Source organism: Atractosteus spatula, chromosome 3 (genome assembly GCF_055471065.1).
Source record: "Atractosteus spatula isolate fAtrSpa1 chromosome 3, fAtrSpa1.hap1, whole genome shotgun sequence".
Classification (NCBI taxonomy): Eukaryota; Metazoa; Chordata; class Actinopteri; order Semionotiformes; family Lepisosteidae; genus Atractosteus; species Atractosteus spatula.
The window spans coordinates 11,637,741-11,656,007 of NC_142708.1; the positions used below are offsets into that span (position 1 = coordinate 11,637,741).

At 35.7% G+C, this 18,267-nt stretch overlaps 1 protein-coding gene across 4 annotated transcripts; it reads left to right on the plus strand.

The window, feature by feature from the left end:
* The first annotated feature begins 84 nt into the window (after positions 1-84).
* On the plus strand, positions 85-16,951 carry rnf170 (ring finger protein 170). Of its 4 annotated transcripts, none has more exons than XM_088911964.1 (7): positions 85-173; positions 4,481-4,641; positions 7,930-8,005; positions 8,997-9,105; positions 12,765-12,838; positions 13,762-13,893; positions 14,992-16,951. In XM_088911964.1, exons 2-7 carry the CDS (start codon positions 4,505-4,507, stop codon positions 15,259-15,261), a joined length of 798 nt encoding a protein of 265 aa, XP_088768090.1. In that variant the 5' UTR covers positions 85-173; positions 4,481-4,504; the 3' UTR covers positions 15,262-16,951. The 4 variants fall into 4 exon arrangements, with proteins under 4 accessions (XP_088768090.1, XP_088768087.1, XP_088768088.1 ...); XM_088911961.1 differs by having other exon boundaries at positions 87-173; positions 7,927-8,005; XM_088911962.1 differs by lacking the exon at positions 85-173 and adding an exon at positions 3,040-3,605 and having other exon boundaries at positions 7,927-8,005.
* Positions 16,952-18,267: the final 1,316 nt, after the last annotated feature.

The following is an 18,267-nucleotide window of genomic DNA, read 5'->3' on the forward strand; positions in this document are numbered from 1 at the left end:
ATTTAATGTCCTATCGTCTTTACTTTCTTTATTCTATTCTGAGGGAAAAAAATACTATTACACTGGCAGTATCAGAGACAGCCTACACAAGGTCTGTGACACGGAAAAGCCCTCTGCGTGAGTGCATCTAAACTCATGCGGAAGTCTTAACACCAATGGATAACACGAAGCAGGTAAAGAGAACAAGATTATTGCTGTGCAGGATAGGTAACATGGAAAGCGTTTGCAGTGTCAGCACTTTGTGTAAATGACAGATTAAACACGTCATTCGTTCTAAAACGAAAATAACCGTGCTGCAAAATGTTGCCAAACTCGAATTCGTTCATTAAAAAAATTAAGAATGAAAGCTTGACGACGTTAAGAAATCGTTTTAACATTTACGTGATAGCATCTCATAATTGCTCTGACGTCTTTGAGTAGGTACAGTAGTTATGCAGAGTCGCTAATGTGAGATGTATATGTCATCAAAAAGTATCGAACTTAATTTTTAACACTTCACTTTCAGTATTTGATGCATAAAGTATATGGTATGCATTGTATGGCTTGGTGAAATAGCTGTAGAGATGTCGATGGTGTTGGTACCCTATTGCTTTTGTAGGTGTTGTCAAACCCTGTCCTAGAGGACTTTGGGTCCTCTTTTAATTAACTGCCTTGATTGGAGCAGTTGAACAGATTTTCAAAATTCTTCAAGTGCTGTAGAATTTAGCAGCCTTAGAAACCTACAGGACTGGAGCTGCCCCCTCCTGCATTTAATGATTAAATGCATATTTTTTGTTTAAAAGGAGGATTGACAAGTATGATTTAGGAAACAACATTCATGGGGTCTCAATATAGACATCTGCAGCAGTGAAAGTACAAACTCACATCCGTACATCCACTGATGATCAAAATTATGGAGATGCCCTTATATTCATGTTTTATATTAAGAAAACTGATACACTTTGTTTTATAAAGCATTGTTCATAAAACACTTAAAGCATTATAAAATACAATTATTTGGAAAATAAGAATCAGGCCAAATATATCCATACTTAATAGGCCATACAAACATGAATTCTGTGGGAATACCTCATTAAAAACAGTAAGTACTATTAAAATGAGATTAGAAAACCTTAATAGTAGACTGTACTTTAATGTAATAGGACAGATTTTCAAAACATAACTAATTGAGACAAGAAATAAAATGATTGGCTGTATGTCAGATGTTCTTTCTTTAAAACATAGTGTGTTACCATGGCTCTGAGGAAGAAAGTGTCACTTAATGACAATACATTTATACTTACCTATCTCAAGGAAGAGTATTTTGAGACATAGATTGAAGGAAGGAAAGTTAGTGTTTTGTGTTGTAAAATAAAAAGCACAATAAACAGATACAGAATGTGTTGTGTTTGATATTTGTGTGAACAAAAATAGCCAAGACAGAAAAAGGTCATTTGAAAATGCAGAAAAGCTGATTATTTTGTAGAAGACCTTGATGAGCAGATGAATCGAGAGGCTTGCTGTAAACAAACGAAAAGTGAAGAATGTCTTGGAAATGTGTGCTCCTTTCAGCCCAACATTTGGAGCGTCAATTTGATTGTTTTAGTTGGCCAGTAAATGCCAGTAAAATCTGTAGGGAGACAAGCAGTCACAGCGAAGAAACAGTCAAAGTGAAGGTTTGAGATTAGTTTAATTGTAACAAAAATGGCCACTTCCGGAGAACACTGAAGGAGACACACACAAGGTGTATTTACCACAGTATCCCAAATTACAACAGTGTTACAGAGGTTTTCATAGTCTCAATCCAGCCATGTTATGACCATGAATGGGGGTTTAAGTCTCCTGATGGTCCCATGGCTGTTCTTGATGATGTTGTCCCACCTTCAGCTATTTTTGTGGTGTCACGTACAACAGCAGATGTCTGTTCTAAAAGTCTCTAAAGCCAGGTCAGGAGACCAGGTCAATGACCCCAGACCAGAGCCAGATGTCTACAAATCTCAGGTGTATCTTCAGTTGAATTAATATAAACCTTCTCAAAAGAAAATGCATTTAATCTGTCTGTGTGTATATACAGTATATTAACAATTTTGGGGGCATGATGGCTCAGTAATTGGCAGCACTGGGGCCCTTGTTCAGTTCCAGTTCAGTTCCAGGTGTGCTGTCTGCATGGAGTCTGTATGTTCTCAGGGGTTCTCTGCTTTCTTCCCACAGCCCAAAGACATGCTGGTACAGTAGGTCAATTATCTTTTGCAACAGTTGTGCCATCTGTGTGTGCTCTGTGATGGATTGTCCCATCCTGGGTGTATCCCACCTTGTGCTCAGTGCTTCACAGGATAGGCCCTGATTTGGATAAGTGGTTATTGAAAGTGATATGCTTAAGGATTTTTTGTCAAAACTATATTTCAGTAAACTTTTTAAGCTAAGCTTTCTTAACTTTAAAAGTCCACATAGACTGCTATAATGTACTGTTTGCACTAAGCTGTTTACTGTTAGTGAAATGCTAGCAAATGTCTGAAAGTGGCCATGCTCTGCAATTAAGTGGTTCACATAGATACAGTATCTGTGGAAAAAAAATAATTAATATTTTTCTTTGTGTAAAAATCGTTCTCCCTTGCTTGTTAAATACCGTGAAATAATAGGATTTCCTTTACTAAAAAAAAAAGGTATTTTTTTCACTTGGCTGCACTAATGGGAGCCATGCCTCTAAGTATCTTAACCCAAACAAACTTCTTGTCTTCAGAAGAGTAAGTGATGCATGGTCCATTTAGTCAGGGGAAACCGGCTTTCTTAATCCCAAAAGTCTGTCTGCAGTTTTTTTTTTTCAAACGTTAATGCAGCTGTTGACATGACTTAAGTTCCAAGTGTTGATTTGCTGTGCCAAGCCAATCAAGAGCTGCTGTTACCATCTGTGTGTTTAAATTGCTGGTTTAAAAGTGGAACTTTGCCACTTGAAGATAAAATGGATTTTATTCAAAGATGATCTGAAAGCCTATGGTTGTTATTGTTTACTTTTCTAATGGCGTTCAGCAGTGATATTCTGACAAGAGAAGTTAGGTTGACATATACAGTATTCTGCCAAATGGGGCTTCCCAAAATCACTAGAAAAGGTGAGAAAGTCAAAGTGACAAAACAAAAAATAAAAAAGGTTTCACAGCCTATAACCTGATTACTATAATTTGCGATACAGCAAATCTTTATCAGTGTGATCTCAATTTGGGGTCATTTAAAATTTGTAGGAAGTTGTTTTCTACTACACAGCAATTTAGGCCATTAATGGTCTCCTGATTGGTCAAATACGTCCTTGACATTTTTTTTTCTGCTGCTCAAAGTTAGGATTTAGTTGCCAAAGAATATGTTGTAGCAGAGGAAGAGGAAAATCATTTTTAAATGTACCGCAAAGGCAACACCACAGCAGATACTCTGAGAAGTTCCAATGCTGCAGGAACTTCAAGTACACTATTTTCTCAATGCTGCTATGCTGGGTGATGGCCAGAACTTGATGATTTGTGACAGTTTCTCCACAGTCCCGGTCAAAGCTATTGTGGGTCAGGTCTGCTCATTAACTTGTCATCTAAAGGCAGAAGGAGGTAATGGAGACCATTAGTCTGCATCCCGTTTGGCCTGAGGTATTACTCTAGACTGAAGAGAAGAGAATTGTAGCTCTCTTGTGGAGATACTATATTCTCACAAACTCCAGCATATCTAATTCTCACCATTCTTGTGGGAATTTCCCAGTCTTCTATCATCTGTCTTTGCATCTGTACCTGTCTACTAAATTGAGAGAACTTATCTAAGGTTGTTTTTTTGAGCAGTCTTTTTTCTGACATATACTGAAAACAAAGCCTCCACAGTCATACAATGACCAGTATGTACACAAGACAGAACATGCAATATGTATTCATGTACACAAGGCCATCTTTTGTTGAACGCAATAACTTAAAACATCATCGCTTAACGTAATGTCACTTTTTAGAGTGAAATAAGGTTCTAAGAGAACAAGTGTTCTAGCATAACTTTTGGATTGTGCATAATTAAATCTGGGACGCGTACATCAAGACTTTCAGGAAGTGCTAACATGTAATCATTACAAGGTTTAAATATACCTTAAACTGGAATTTTCTAACATAATCTGTATCTTGTGTATGTTTACTGAGGGGACTAGGGTAGTGATAATTGATTTATGGATTTATCATATAAATAATGACCAACACAGTGTAATATATTTAATAGTCTCAAGGTTGGTATCAAAAGCCATATATTTTTTGCTCCTGGATAACCACATCTCTCATTAATGTATATTGAATATTGAATTTGTTCTGATCACAAAATTTAATTTAATTTAATGGTCTTTGGCAAGTGTTTGTATTTTGGGATATGTTCATAAAGAAATCACCTTACAAAACACTCACACGTGGATATTTGAAGCACAACTTAAACTGTGCATGAAACTGTTTAATACATTTTTACAATTAACATTGTGTTTTCTTTTCACATTTCCTAGAAAAGCAGGTTAGTATAGGGTGGAATGGAAGAAATCCAGTGGGCTACTGGGAACTCCAGACAGGGTGACGACTCTCTTATAGAAGGCATCAGCAACCAGGTTCTTGTAGCAGTTGTCCTCAGCTTTACATTTCTGGGTGGACTTGCAACTTTGCTGTACAGGTAAGGATTGCAATAGATGTCACTCATATCGGGGATTCAGAGATTTCTGGAATATATTCTGTGACTGTACAGTAATATTTTTTCCTGCAATGCTTACTGCTGTTCAACCACTAACATGTTCTATTCCACACACTGTGTGCTTGATGCTAATACATTCTGTCTGTATGAGCCCTGATACTTAAGGTACTGTGAAGCAAATGCTTCAACCATTTCTGTGAGGTGAACAAGAAACACAAGGCGAGTTGCTTGGTATTGTTGAACATGTTCTCCGATAAGATCACACTGGACAAGTAAGGATATTTTCATTAGTCAGCACCCACGCTGTGGGAATAAAGACGGCAGCACATCCGGAGAACAAGGAGGTGAGCCATGAGAAAAGACTGAGGGATGGACATTGAGCAAAGAAAAAAAGCTTAACATTTTGGCAACGTTCTCATAGAGCAAGGGTCAAAAGTACAGGATCCACAATGCTGTTTTAGCATGATTGTTTGTGGAATATTTTGGATATTTATTAATTTAAATTGATTTCAAGCTGGGTTTGTGTCCTCCTGCAAGAGCTTCCATAGAGAAATTAATAATAAGAAGAATAATATGCAAAGAAAATTGAAGGTTTTGAGCACTATTTAAATTGATAGATTTGTATAAACCCTTGCTAGTTTCTCATCTGTTACCTTGATGACTGTTCCTCCAAATAAATTATTAGTTAAAATTGTGTAATGAGTATTGAGAGTAACAAAGATAATACCCATAATTATATCTTCTAGATTTTTCCTTGTACTAAATGTGGTTCAGTAATAGTAAAAAGTATTCTGACCCTATATAAATCTGCTTGAACTCAACAAAGTAATACTGCAATAAATCCTATTAAAAATTATAGCTAGAAAGATAACGGATATATTTTAATAAAAATACAAGCAATGCTCTTGAGTCAAATATTATTATAAGATAAATCAACATATCTTAATTACCAATATGGCAGTGATTTCTATTATATTTATATGCTGTCATATATTATCGCAAAATGAATTTTATTGCCTTGTAATATACATAAATTGTCTTTAAAACATATACTGTACATTGTGTTTTTGTATTGTTACAGAATAGGGCAGGAAATAAAGTGTTACTCCAGGTGTGTGATCTTTTATTCTGCGGCACAGCTCTAACATAATTAAACCGGTCTAAACTCAGGCAAGTCTTAGAAATACTTATTAACAACAAGACAACTATGCAATGGTTACAGAGAGTTACAAAGATTGATTTAAAAATCAGAAACAGTAGTTTCCATTTTTAATATGCAAGTAGTATTGTTAATTCTAAAAGTAAATATTACCCTTACTGCATACAGTATATCCATTAAGAAAATTATAGGTAGTTTATGATATTCAAAAATTAAGGTTTAATTGACGAGAAAACAATTTTAATTAGAGTTGACGGGTGAATAAACGAAGGATTGTTACAGCATTGTTGTGTCTTAGCTAAGGTCTCAATTGTATTTGGTTTCCTGGAGTCTAGTAATTTAGAAAAGTGGTTGGAACTATTTTGTATTGCTTTGAAAATCCAGTTGTTTCCATCTGTTTAGGGACATTGTCAGGTTTGAATCAGCAATTATAATTTACTGGCCTATGAGTTTATGGAATCGTAGTTTTGTTTTGTCATCAGATTTAAGGAAATCTTGACTACAGCAGATGTCTCCAAATCCTGCATTGTGAAAGAAAGTCCCAGTCACATCATACTTCCCTTTTCATTTGCTGGAAAAACAGTTCTCTTACTTTGGATGGAAAATAATTTTCAAAAATCTTGTGGTGATAGAAAATATTGAATTTTTGCACATTTTAAACCAATTGTCTTAAGGCATTCTCACAGTAGAACCAGTTCATTATTTAAATAATTTCTCAGCCTAGTCATAAAATAATTCCAGAATCTTCATCTTCTTCAGATCCTCCAGCTATTGATTGTGGTGTATTTTCTCAAAAAAATCTTATTCAGGCACTTAGAAATAATCTTCTTGGCTTTCGATTCTGTATAAAGTTTGAGTTGTATTATGCCTTCTAAGTATTTGATCTTTTGAGCTGACAGCGTCTATTTCTGTAACAGATTATTTCACTCTACTTTGTACCTACAGTATTTACTTTTTCTAAAGTTCCACAACGTATAACTTAGAATTCCGTTGTCTTGTATAATTTCTTCCCTTTGTTGTTTGCTGCTATTTTTGTAGTCTGAAAATATATCTCTGTTTTGTTGGGAAACAATTACAAAACATTGGTTTGTTTAGAAATGTATTCCTATTGGAAATTAAGTAATTTAGAAGGTCTTTGTCAAGTCATAAGAAGTTTGTATGAATAGTTTCCCTTTACCAGAATATAGAGTAGTCATACTTGGAGGAAAAAGTCGTGGACATACTGTAACGCATGCAGAGGTTAGTCTCAATTGTTTTCACAAAGCTGCTTTTAGTCACAAGATCTTTTTTTGTTAAAATGGTGTATTATACTTTTGTACAGTAAAGTGATTGAGGAATTTACACTAAGCATTTGGTTTTGAGTTTTGCTCATTTGATGTGTATCTGGTAGTACAGTATATATGGGCATTTTTATCACGTGTATGTAAAAAGTATATGAACTTTGCTGTAACATTCTGTAAAAACAGTCAGTATTGATTATTTAGTGGTTGTTTGGGAGTGTTCTATGACAAATACACATGCAATTTGATTAAAGAATTATGTTGCACTGATCCTGGTGATTCTTGTTTTTGGTATATCGGAGTACTTAGTATACTACAGGTAATTTGATTTTCAGTCATTCATTTAATATTTACATTGACAAATACATATGCATGCCTTCAAATTAATCATGACTCATTGCCAATGGCAAATGTCAATATTCTTGCCTTTATGACACTTTCTTACTGTATTGGAATGATTTGGTGTTCTATTGACTTTTTGCGTGTGCAGAGGATTTACAACCAATGTTTTATACTACTTTAATTTTAATTTAAAGTTATTTTGTGCCACTACTGATGCCCACTTGGAGAATTTGAACACAAAAAGTGCTATTTTTCTAAAATGGTACAAAATAAAAGCACAACAGTACCCAGAAATAAAAGGTGATGTTGTGTGCTTTTGCCACATATTCATCTTTTCATCTCAAATCCGAATTGCTTGAGTATACAGACAAAATAGCCATTTTGACTTTGTGTCCCAGTACTTGTGGAGCACACTGTATGAAAACAGAAGATTTGTAAGCTGTATTTGTTCATACAGTATATGTCTGACGCAACCTTCTTTTTTAGCAGGACTGAGCAACAAAACATTCATCCTGAGAACCAGGAGCGTGTGAGAGCCATTAGACAGCAGCTTCAATCAGAGCAGGTACAGAACCTTCACAACATGTATTCACAGAGACAAGCGCTTCTCTCTGGAGGACAGACTCCAGTCAGAGCTACGCATGAGACATTCGTTTCGTGTCAGAGTGACTTGTAGTGTAAACAAGTCTAAAACTAGTGAAAGAATCTGATGGTTTTTGCCTTAGAGAACTGACATAACTCTCTTGCCTACAGTTTCTTCTTGAATATACAATTTATTTGAAGGCTGTGCAAGATTTATTAAAGTATTTAAAATTCTTTTGTATTACTTTTGTTTTCAAATAAGGAACAATTAAAAAAAAATGTGGGTCGCTCATTTGGAATGCCGATTAAGTTGTATTCTCCAGGCTGTGGTGCACTATTGGCCAAAAAAAATTGGTTTGCAATGAATGAGCCAGCATAATCTTGACTTGACTGGCATTAGGGGGTTCCAGTTTGCTCTGTAGTCAGTGAGACTCAAATTGCTCTTCCAACTGAAGAGAGCTCTGCTGTCAGCACTGCACACAGTGCGAAAGACAGCCTCTGTCTTTTAGAAGAAAGCACATATGGCCTTGTATCGCAGTAATGCAAAATTTAAGGAGATTTTAGATGAAAATTAATTGTGAATTGGATATTTCAATAATATAAAAAATTATTGACTAGATAATATTTTAACTAGGGTTTTAAAAATGGTTGTCTGTCAATTCCAAATTATTTTCTGTCTCTGTAAATTTATGATGGCTATAATCTATGTGACTCTGCCTTTGGAGATGCTTTTTAAAAATCAAAATTCTACATGAAGAATAATCTTTTTTGTTTCAGATGTAAAAAAGGTTTTCTTATAAGCTAACCCATCACAGCGCTGTGTTACCATTCTTCATATTGTTTGTTTTTTTCATAAATGGTATCCTGTACAGTTTTAAAGAGTTTGCCCTTTTCATATTGTATCAACAAATGTTGCCAGTTGTTTTTTGTCAAATGCCACAAGCACCTTCTGTTACCCTGTAATGTCTTTTTAGGATGCTGGTGCAGAGCCCCGGCACCAATTCTACACCGACATGTCCTGTCCAGTATGTTTACAGCAGGCCTCTCTGCCTGTTGAAACCAATTGTGGTCATCTCTTCTGTGGTGAGTATGGATACGAAATGTTGTAATAAAATACTTTCTACACAGTTTCTGAAGTCTAAGAGTTTGTTGTTGTTTTTTAAGCAGTCTTAAACCGTGGTTGTAAATCTGACGTGGCCTTTTAATAAATGTGGCAAGGGTGTGTGGTCTTTGGAAAAACTGTACTAGCCATAGCTTGCCACCAGAGGTCGCCAAATGGAATCTCAAACATTAATGCACATTCTTACTTGGGCTTAATCTGGGTTGTTTTATACTGTATATCAAGTGTCAGTGGAAAGAAATTGTGTAGGTCACTGAGGTGAGTAGGTCCAGATATAAACCTACTCTTAAACTGCCCACCTGGGGATGAATTAAGTATTTGAACTGTATTAAATACTCTGGAAAAATAGTTTGGGAAGGAATGATGAAGGAGATCTGGGAATAGTTTGTTGTGCAGCAGTATGACCATTTTGTAGCAGTGAAGGGGTGGTGGGAACCTCCCTTTCTAAAGACACTTTGGCTTATTTGTTTTTTTTTTCTTTAAGAAGAAGTTTGGATAAATTATGGAAAGGCGGATGGTCCAATTAACCATCACCAAACGAACTATGGATCGAAACACAAACCTGATAAAGAGAAAAAAAGAAAGGGAAAAGAAAAAAACAAACACAGCCAACCTAGGGCCGTGACACCAGTGTGTTCTGATTAAGTGACAAGTGGTACAGAAAAACAGAGGCTAGCAGTTTTTTCTTCTTTGCAGACATCTTTCTGACTTTATAAATTCAGTACATTTATCTGACTGTTAGAAAATTGACAAGCCATAAGCTCTACTTTGAATACTATTGCATTTTAAGAACACATTCTTACATGTATGACACAAACCTAGTCTTCCACATTGAGGAGCTGTCACTAGTATGAAAATAAATGTAAACTCAAGAAGTTGGAAAATTTCAAATAAAAAAAAACTGCTTTAGCAGTAATATCAAGAAAAAAAAATCTAAACCTTTAGTAATCAAAGTTTGGTAAGAAAAGATTAAACACCTTTCATCATTAAGGAAAAATGCACATTTATTCTGGTGGAATGTATTGGAAAAATATGCTTTCTTCAGGATCTGAATATCGTCCCTGCATTTATTGTACTCAGTACAGTAGCTTATTATAAAAGCACAAATATTGGAAAGTTTTACTTTTATATTTTGTTCACCTGTCTACTGCAATAAAACATAGGTTTTGAAATCTGCATTCTTCTCATCTTGTCCTGAATTGCTGCTGCAATTTTATAGATCTAAATCACAAAATAATTTTTCTAGGATCCAATCGTACATGCCTTAGCAATCTACAGGATTAACTTGAATAATTTTCTTACTCTAATGAACTGACAATGCAAGGCTTCTGTTTTCTGCAAATTTATAAAGATATTCATGCGATTTATTTTGCTGACACCTTGTTCCAAACTAACATGCATTCAGAACAACTATTGAGCCATAAACCTCAAAGCACAAATGTTATACTGTATCATTTAGAGTGGTACAGCAGTCATTCTGCTGGAATACATCCTAGAATCTATAGTTGAAATAGTCCATTCCAGCATGTGACTCCCCCCCCCCAGATCAGACACTGGTCCATCCCAGGGATACTGGTCATTGTTTCCTCAAACTGGGTGGACTGGAGCTACTTGGTTAAAATGCAGGTTCCTCACTCAAGGTGCAACAACAGTGTCTGCAGCAGGGACTTAAACCCACAACCTGTTAATTATGAGACCAGAGGTTTACCACTGCTTGCCATTACTCCTGTATATTAGGTGTTTCATCTCCTAAATAAAGAAATAGACAATGTTCACATTTATTATCAGGTACAGGACAATTAATATAAGTTTTAAAATAGTTTGTAGAGGCTTGTAGAACTATACTAGTTTGTTGAACTATAATGCAAGAGAAGCCTAAGGTATTATTACCTTTGATACTTGTGTCAAGTGAGGCCATGTAGTTATCCTGGCATACCATGTAGATTAAAGACAGTATTCAGTTTTGCAGGGACACGGACATTACATTTGTTCTCTATTATGTTTGAGATCAGTATGCAGCACAGCATTAAAAATAGAAAACCTAACCATGTAATTCTACCAGATGTCCAAAGGAGGGCTGTCCTACACACTGCAATGAGTTTCCTGCTCCTTTCAGTAGGCTGTTGCTTTGCGTAGTGTTCTAGATATTGTACAGAAGATATTGTATTTTCATTTTTAAGGTCAGATAGACTTAAACACTGATTGCCTGGACTCATCCTTTATTTCTTGGTAAAAAAACAAAATGTGGGTAATTGTTTTTATTCTGTATGCACAAGAAACATTAGTTCTGGAAAATAATATTTTATTTACACAATACATAATACATAAATATCGATTTTTTTTTGTATTTTGTTGCAATTTAATAAATCTAAAGTGTTAAATAGTAAAATCTAAATATTCAACTAGAATCCTCTCAACCTACTGTCTGCTGGCATCTTTTATTACTCTGGTGATCTACTGTTTTATTATAGATGGCAGATCTAAAATTGATTGACATGACATTTTCCATATAAAGAAATCATCACTTTGAATGAGTTATGTCCTTTAAGTCATTTAAATCAAAGTTAACATTTCTGTATGTTCAGAACAGTCATTATCCAAACAAATCTGTCCACAGTAGAAAAGTATATAGACACTTTAATTTGTTTTGTAAGAGATCTCCTTGATTATGTCCATATTATTTTTAAAATTAGAGCTGAAGTTCTTCTCAGAAGTGTGAAGGGTCAGAAGTATGAATACTGAAGACCTGACACATCCCTATGCCTCAATCCAGTTTACTAGCATGACTAATTTAAAGGAGGTACACTGCAAAAAATGAAATGGCAGTACAAAACCTCGATTTAGTATACTTTGTGCCCTTTATCAGCCTTTGTCTTACTGTGAGTCACGCTGAAAACGTCCTTACTTTTGACAACTACGCTCTATCCACGTGTTGAAGGGGGTTAATTAATACTGTATCTTAAACCACCAAATTTAGCTCAGTGTTCCATCGAACCAATTTAAGCATTGTTTTTTTAGTGTGGGAAGAAAAGATTTTTACAGCTGTCTTTATATTTTCATTAATTCAATTGAATTCAAATTTAGGAAAACTTTGGTGGCCTGTGTCATTTTGAACATAAATGTAGGTCGTAAATGAATTGATAGTTTAACAAGAGAGAAGGCCAGTAAAATTCTACTAAGACCAAATAGAAGAGAATGATTATAGTCCTGTAATCTTAAGTTTAGTTTAAAGCTTACAAGGATATCAGGAAAGCTTATCAGGGTTCCATCTGTTTTGTGAAGATAGAGAACTTGGAAAAAAAATGTTTCTCACAATTTTAATTTTCGTACACAAATATGTGATATGACGTTTAATATATAATTATATTATTTGAGCAATAATAATAATAATAATAAATTGTGTATATTAGTCTACTAACCAGAATGAATTATGGTATTGCTCGCCCTTCAGTTTTGAGCACTTAGAGCTCTGAAATCATTGCATAATGTCTTCAGTTCATATTATTGGAACTGGTTTGAAGGTCATAGAATAATTATTCTTTGATTTATCTTTTTAAAAGTATGCTTATTCTATGATTCATGCTTACATAACTTTCTAATTGCTTTTCTTTCATCCTCCTAGGATCCTGCATCATTGCATATTGGAGGTATGGGTCATGGCTTGGAGCTATTAATTGTCCCATCTGTAGACAAATGGTAAGATTTGAAAAAAGACACGTGAACTTTTGAAACTTCATCAACAAAGGCTGTTCTCTAATGGTCTCTAATGGTCCAGGAACATGTGGAAAGGAACATAGCTCATAGCTAACACTGTGGCAGCACGGATGTTGGAAGGGTTAAAAGTTCTTAGGTTTATTAGGTTCATTTTGGTAATCAAAATATTTGTAATGTTTAGTCACTGACATGGCAATCATTAAAGATTTTTTTGAAGGGTTACACGTGTGTCTATTTTTGTTTTCTTTAAATAGGTGTATTAAACAAGTAACAACATAGATATGGAGAAATGGCATTGTAGGGTTATTATCACTACATTGTGTATAGTAACTATAATTTTGGGGAAATATTTTTCTAAACAACTGTATAATTAGGTGACTGCATTTACACTACAGATCATAAGTTCTAAGTAAGTTTTGATTCATGTTAAAAGTGCAAAGTACAGGTATGTAAATTATGATGAATTACAGAATATCAAATATTCATCAGGTCCAGGCACTATGCAAGCCAATTACAAAACCTTAACAATATTTACACACCTTATAGTCAAATCAATCATTATACTGAATGTGTGTAATGGAGTGCTATTTCAGAATATAAGCAATAGACAGCTGTCAGAATGAGAATGAACTGTAAATGAGAATAGTACTTGTTTCCATAAATGAATAGTAAATTTAAAAATATATATTCCAAAAACTTTTTATATGTAAAAAGAAGAAAACCATATCTGCTCATACTGTTCAATCATACCAAACTGCCGGGCCTGTTCTGGAAATTGTTTTAAGTGTTATGCTGTTATAAATACAGTATATTTTTTCATGCTATAAGGCAGGAAAACAGCTGAAGAGAAATGACAAAAAGCTGTGCAGTGTCACTGATGCTGTGTCTCTCTGCTTTTGATTCAGGTAACTTTACTCTTCCCTTTGTTTCATGAGCATGATCTACCAGCCCAAACCCAAGAGGGGCAGCCCGAGGCAGGGCAAATACTTCAGGATGTCTATGACTATAACAGGAGGTTTTCTGGGCAGCCCAGATCTGTGAGTACAGATGACTCTGCCTTTCGTTCTCCCTGCTGTACAATAATGAATCATTGCAAAGGATTCACAACACAATTTCTTGCACCATTACAAGCACTCTGCCCCTAAGAAATACCAAAATCACCATCTAAGCGAGTGATAATTTCAAAGAGCAAGCAGTGGTAGACAGTTATTCTTGGGAAATATTCTAGGGAATGCTTTTTTAAAAGGCGTCAAAACTGTCAAATAATTCCCAAAACTTTTGACAGCTCTGTGCTGTTGTATTTTGTAAGATTTATAACCCCCCTTTTTGTTAACTTACTGAGAGAGCAGTGCACTGGTGTTGATATACTGTGGTGTATATGAAAGCTCAAGCATTCATAGGTGCTGCAGAAAATAAAACAAATCTTTTCAGTGTTATCAGTGTATATGTGAACTCTTCTACCAAACCAGTAACTTAAAGCCAAAATTGGTTTTATTTTAAGATGGGTGGTACAATAATTATAGCACATTTACTTATATATTATGCATTTGTGAGAAAGCTGAAAAGCTATCCTGGTTTAAATCCTTTACGCAGAAATTTGCAGGTGCATTGTTTTGGCCACCATAAGTGATGCATATATAAATATGATACTGTATGTTGCCTCAGTCTTAATCAGATTAATTCCACATTTTAGAATAGTCGACAGTAGTCCCAACAATAGCATTGTACCAGTTGTGTTAGAAGTAAACATTTTGCTTTACCATCACATTTCAACTCTACAGTATGTGTCCCTTAAGACTGCAAGTTTGATTAATAAATAATTTAGTGAAAAAACTGAGAAATAAATTCAGGGGAAATAAAAGCCCCCAATACCTGTTCAGTCAGTGTATAAGTCAGCGTATAGGATATTTATTAGATATGTCATGTCTCTAACAGAGTCAGCGTAAAGCATGAACTTGAAATAAGAGCACGTAAAAAAGTTGTGGTTGATGTACAGTATTTATTTTGCCCATCATACCAATATGTGAACGGAGTAGCCCCTTACAGAGGCCAGATCCGTGGAAATGCATGGATTCATTATTAGCAGTCTGTTCTTGTCACACTGGCTTAAGCGCTAAAGATGTGTTCTGTTGTAGCTGATGGACCGGATCAGAGATGTTCCCACCCTTCTGCGTCATGCCTTCAGGGAGATGTTCTCCGTAGGAGGACTCTTCTGGATGTTCCGGATCCGGATCTTGCTCTGCCTGATCGGAGCTTTGACCTACCTTGCCTCTCCACTGGACTTCATTCCCGAGGCGCTCTTTGGAATCCTGGGATTCATGGATGACCTGTTTGTCATTCTGCTGCTCTTCATCTATATCTCCATCATGTACAGAGAGGTGGTGACGCAGAGACTGGTTGGGTGATGCCACCGTCCGCAAGACCTCTTCAGGTCGAGGAGATATGTCAAACCAGAGTTACACATACAGTATGCTTCCTCTCCAAAATCAATAAAAAAAAAATAAAAATCAGGCTGTTCCACCACTTGCAGCTTCATAAGCGTTCTTTTTAAACTACCATACTAATGTACATTTTTGCAGCCTAAAATTTTTATCATCACTACAATTTAAGCAGCCACAGTTAAAGTGGGTTAGAGGAAACACAGGAGATTTCTTTCACCTGAATTTCAAAGTCTGTTCTTTGCTTGAAGTCGGTATTGATATAGACAGTTCAGTTTCACAGCAGTTAAAACTGCAATTGAATATCCCTCATGGCTACTTTTCCCCCTCCTTGCTCTCACATTGTAATTGCCAGTTTTACGGGATAAAGAATTAAAAAAAAAATGGAACATGTGCAGCTCATCTTTTTGTCACTGTTCAGCTCTGTTGTGGCCATGGGTTTGCTGTATGCCAAAAACTTTTATCTCTCAGAAATCAGCCCCCAAACTCTTCGCAGGTCTGAAAAAAGATAAGTTAAAAGAACAAACGCCTACATTTGGTGACCCTAAAGGCATCTTCTGAACACTTTGGCAAATAGATACAAGTAAACCTGATACTTCAATCAGGATTATGCTCAGGCTTTTCCTCTTATACAGTACAGAATGTTTTGTTCTGTTCATACATATGGTTTTTGTATCCTTCAGGCCTACTGAAGGATACAAAAACCTAATGTATCGTGTCTCTAATCTAAGACCCTTCAAATCAATTTACTGATGGTCTACTTTCAGCAGAGGTGATAAAAATATATTAAATCTGTATACCTGCTTTACAAATTGAATTGATTAAAGTTTACATGCAGTGTATTTGTGTAAATTTGTAATACGTATTGTAACTTAATACTTGGATGGGGATTTGATTTTTCTTCATAAGCCATTTGATGTGAATGTTTTTTCTTTGGTGGATACGTTAAAAGGATATTTTCCGCAAACCTACTGAATCACAACAACAAAAAAAAATCCACAGAGACTCTCCAAAGCAGCCAAAAAATAAAAAGGCTTTTGTTTTGTGGGATAATACAGAGTAAAGAGAATTTCAAAACAAGCTTCAGCTTCAATATGATACAATTTTTATATTTGGTCTCTTATGAAAGTGAAGCTAAATGGTGGTACTGTTTGTTTTTGGTTTCTTTTTGAAAATGTGTTAAATGTCCACTACCTGGACAGACTACATTGATATACTGTATGCTGGACAAATCATTTCAGAATGGATTTGTACTGAGACTATTTGACAACATTATTAGGCAAAATGTGTAATGGGACATGCATCAAATACAGCATAATGACAGAATGAACAGTGAAACACAAATCAATGTTGTCAATTAACAAACTTTGAGTTTTTTATTTGGAAAAGTGCACATCATGCAGGCCCAGAAGGAAATGGCCATGTTACAGGATGCACTGTAATTGTATACTGTATATACGGTACATTACAATGACAATGGACTAGACCAGGGGTCAGCAACCTTCCAGAAGGAGCATGTCCAGAGTTAGCTCATGCCCTTGTTTTTACGAATTTGCATGTCATTGATACTTCATTTAATGTCAGTAATAGCCCTACTTATATTTTGATTAATAAACTATAATCAAATATAAAATTAATAAATTCATATGCACATCCTTGCCCTTGCTTTCCCTTGCTGAGTTCTTCAGTCTCAAGCTTGTAGCAGAGTTTGAGCCACGTATGCGTCAAGGCAGATCGTGCCACAAAGAAATTGACTGTTTCCACCGCTGTTGTCATCATGTTATTAAGCTCATACTGTAACTCAAAACCTTGGCACAACCGTGGGGCGGCCAGTGTGCCGTGATCTTTACGAATCTCTTCTGTTTCCCCGACCATAGCCAGGGGACCGTCAGTCGCCACTGAAAACATTTTCTCGATTTCAATTCCTCTTTCTTCAAAATGATTAACATGTAAGCTATATCTTCCCCTGTGGTTGTGCCGTGAATAGGTGTTAGCCAGCACAGCTCTTTGTTTCGAATTCCAACAATTCTCGCAACAATTCCTAGTCGCAGCACATCGTATATACAGTATTCTCACACTCGGAGCACTGACAGCATGGTCTTTATGTTGGACAAATCCAGATTCATCTCTCCAAATGAGCGAACATCGGACTTTATTTTATTAGCAACCAGCATTTTGTCCAATATGTTTGACTTTACTCTTAAGTGTGAAAATTCTTATCAGGGGTATGGATTGCAAGCTTTCCTGTGAAAACAATAGGCAGGCCCCAATAAAAATGATGCAGTAAATAAACCAGGTGGCCTATTTATGTTTGTGGCCTATTAGTCTCTAATATCTCTAATGCTTGCCAATACAGTTGCCAACCCCTGGAATAAACATACAGTATGATAGTAAGAATGGATAGTGGTCATACAACAGAAATGTGGAACTGAAAGGTATAAGCCTCCTTTACTAATTTTATGAAATTGTCAGAAAGTCAGTCAAAACATCCATAGACAGCAATACTGTATGTGGAAGCCGTCTGGGAGACCTTCAGCTGAAATGCATTGATAAAGGCTAAAGATATATCTACAGTATATGCAAACTCTTCCTTGTGTAATGTCTGCATTGTTCGATGTTTTTATTTCATTTCTTAATTCCGTTTAACATGGATGATCTTTTCCTTAGACAGACCTGATTGAAGTTTTACAAAAGAAAATAAGCAATTAAGGCCCGTCTAGCTTGTTTGGCTTTTAGTAAGCAATTGATCTAAGGATACTATCCTCCTTGGGTGGTTAGCGCTACCTTGCAGTGCTGGGGCCCTGGGTTCAATTCCTGGGGTGCTATCTGTGTGGAGTTTGTATGTTCTCCCTATTCTTGCATGGGTTTCTGCCAGGTGCTCCAGGTTCCTCCTACAGTCCAGAGACATACAGTACTGGTACAGTAGTTTAATTGGCTTTTGGAAATGTGAGACTATGTACTGTACATGTGTCT

Coding starts and splice junctions, on each gene's coding strand:
- rnf170 (XM_088911961.1), top strand. CDS start 4,505: ATGGAAGAAATCCAGTGGGCTACTGGGAACTCCAGACAGGGTGACGAC. Junction 8,006..8,996: donor AGCAGCTTCAATCAGAGCAG/GTACAGAACCTT, acceptor ATGTCTTTTTAG/GATGCTGGTGCAGAGCCCCG. Junction 13,894..14,991: donor TTTCTGGGCAGCCCAGATCT/GTGAGTACAGAT, acceptor GTTCTGTTGTAG/CTGATGGACCGGATCAGAGA.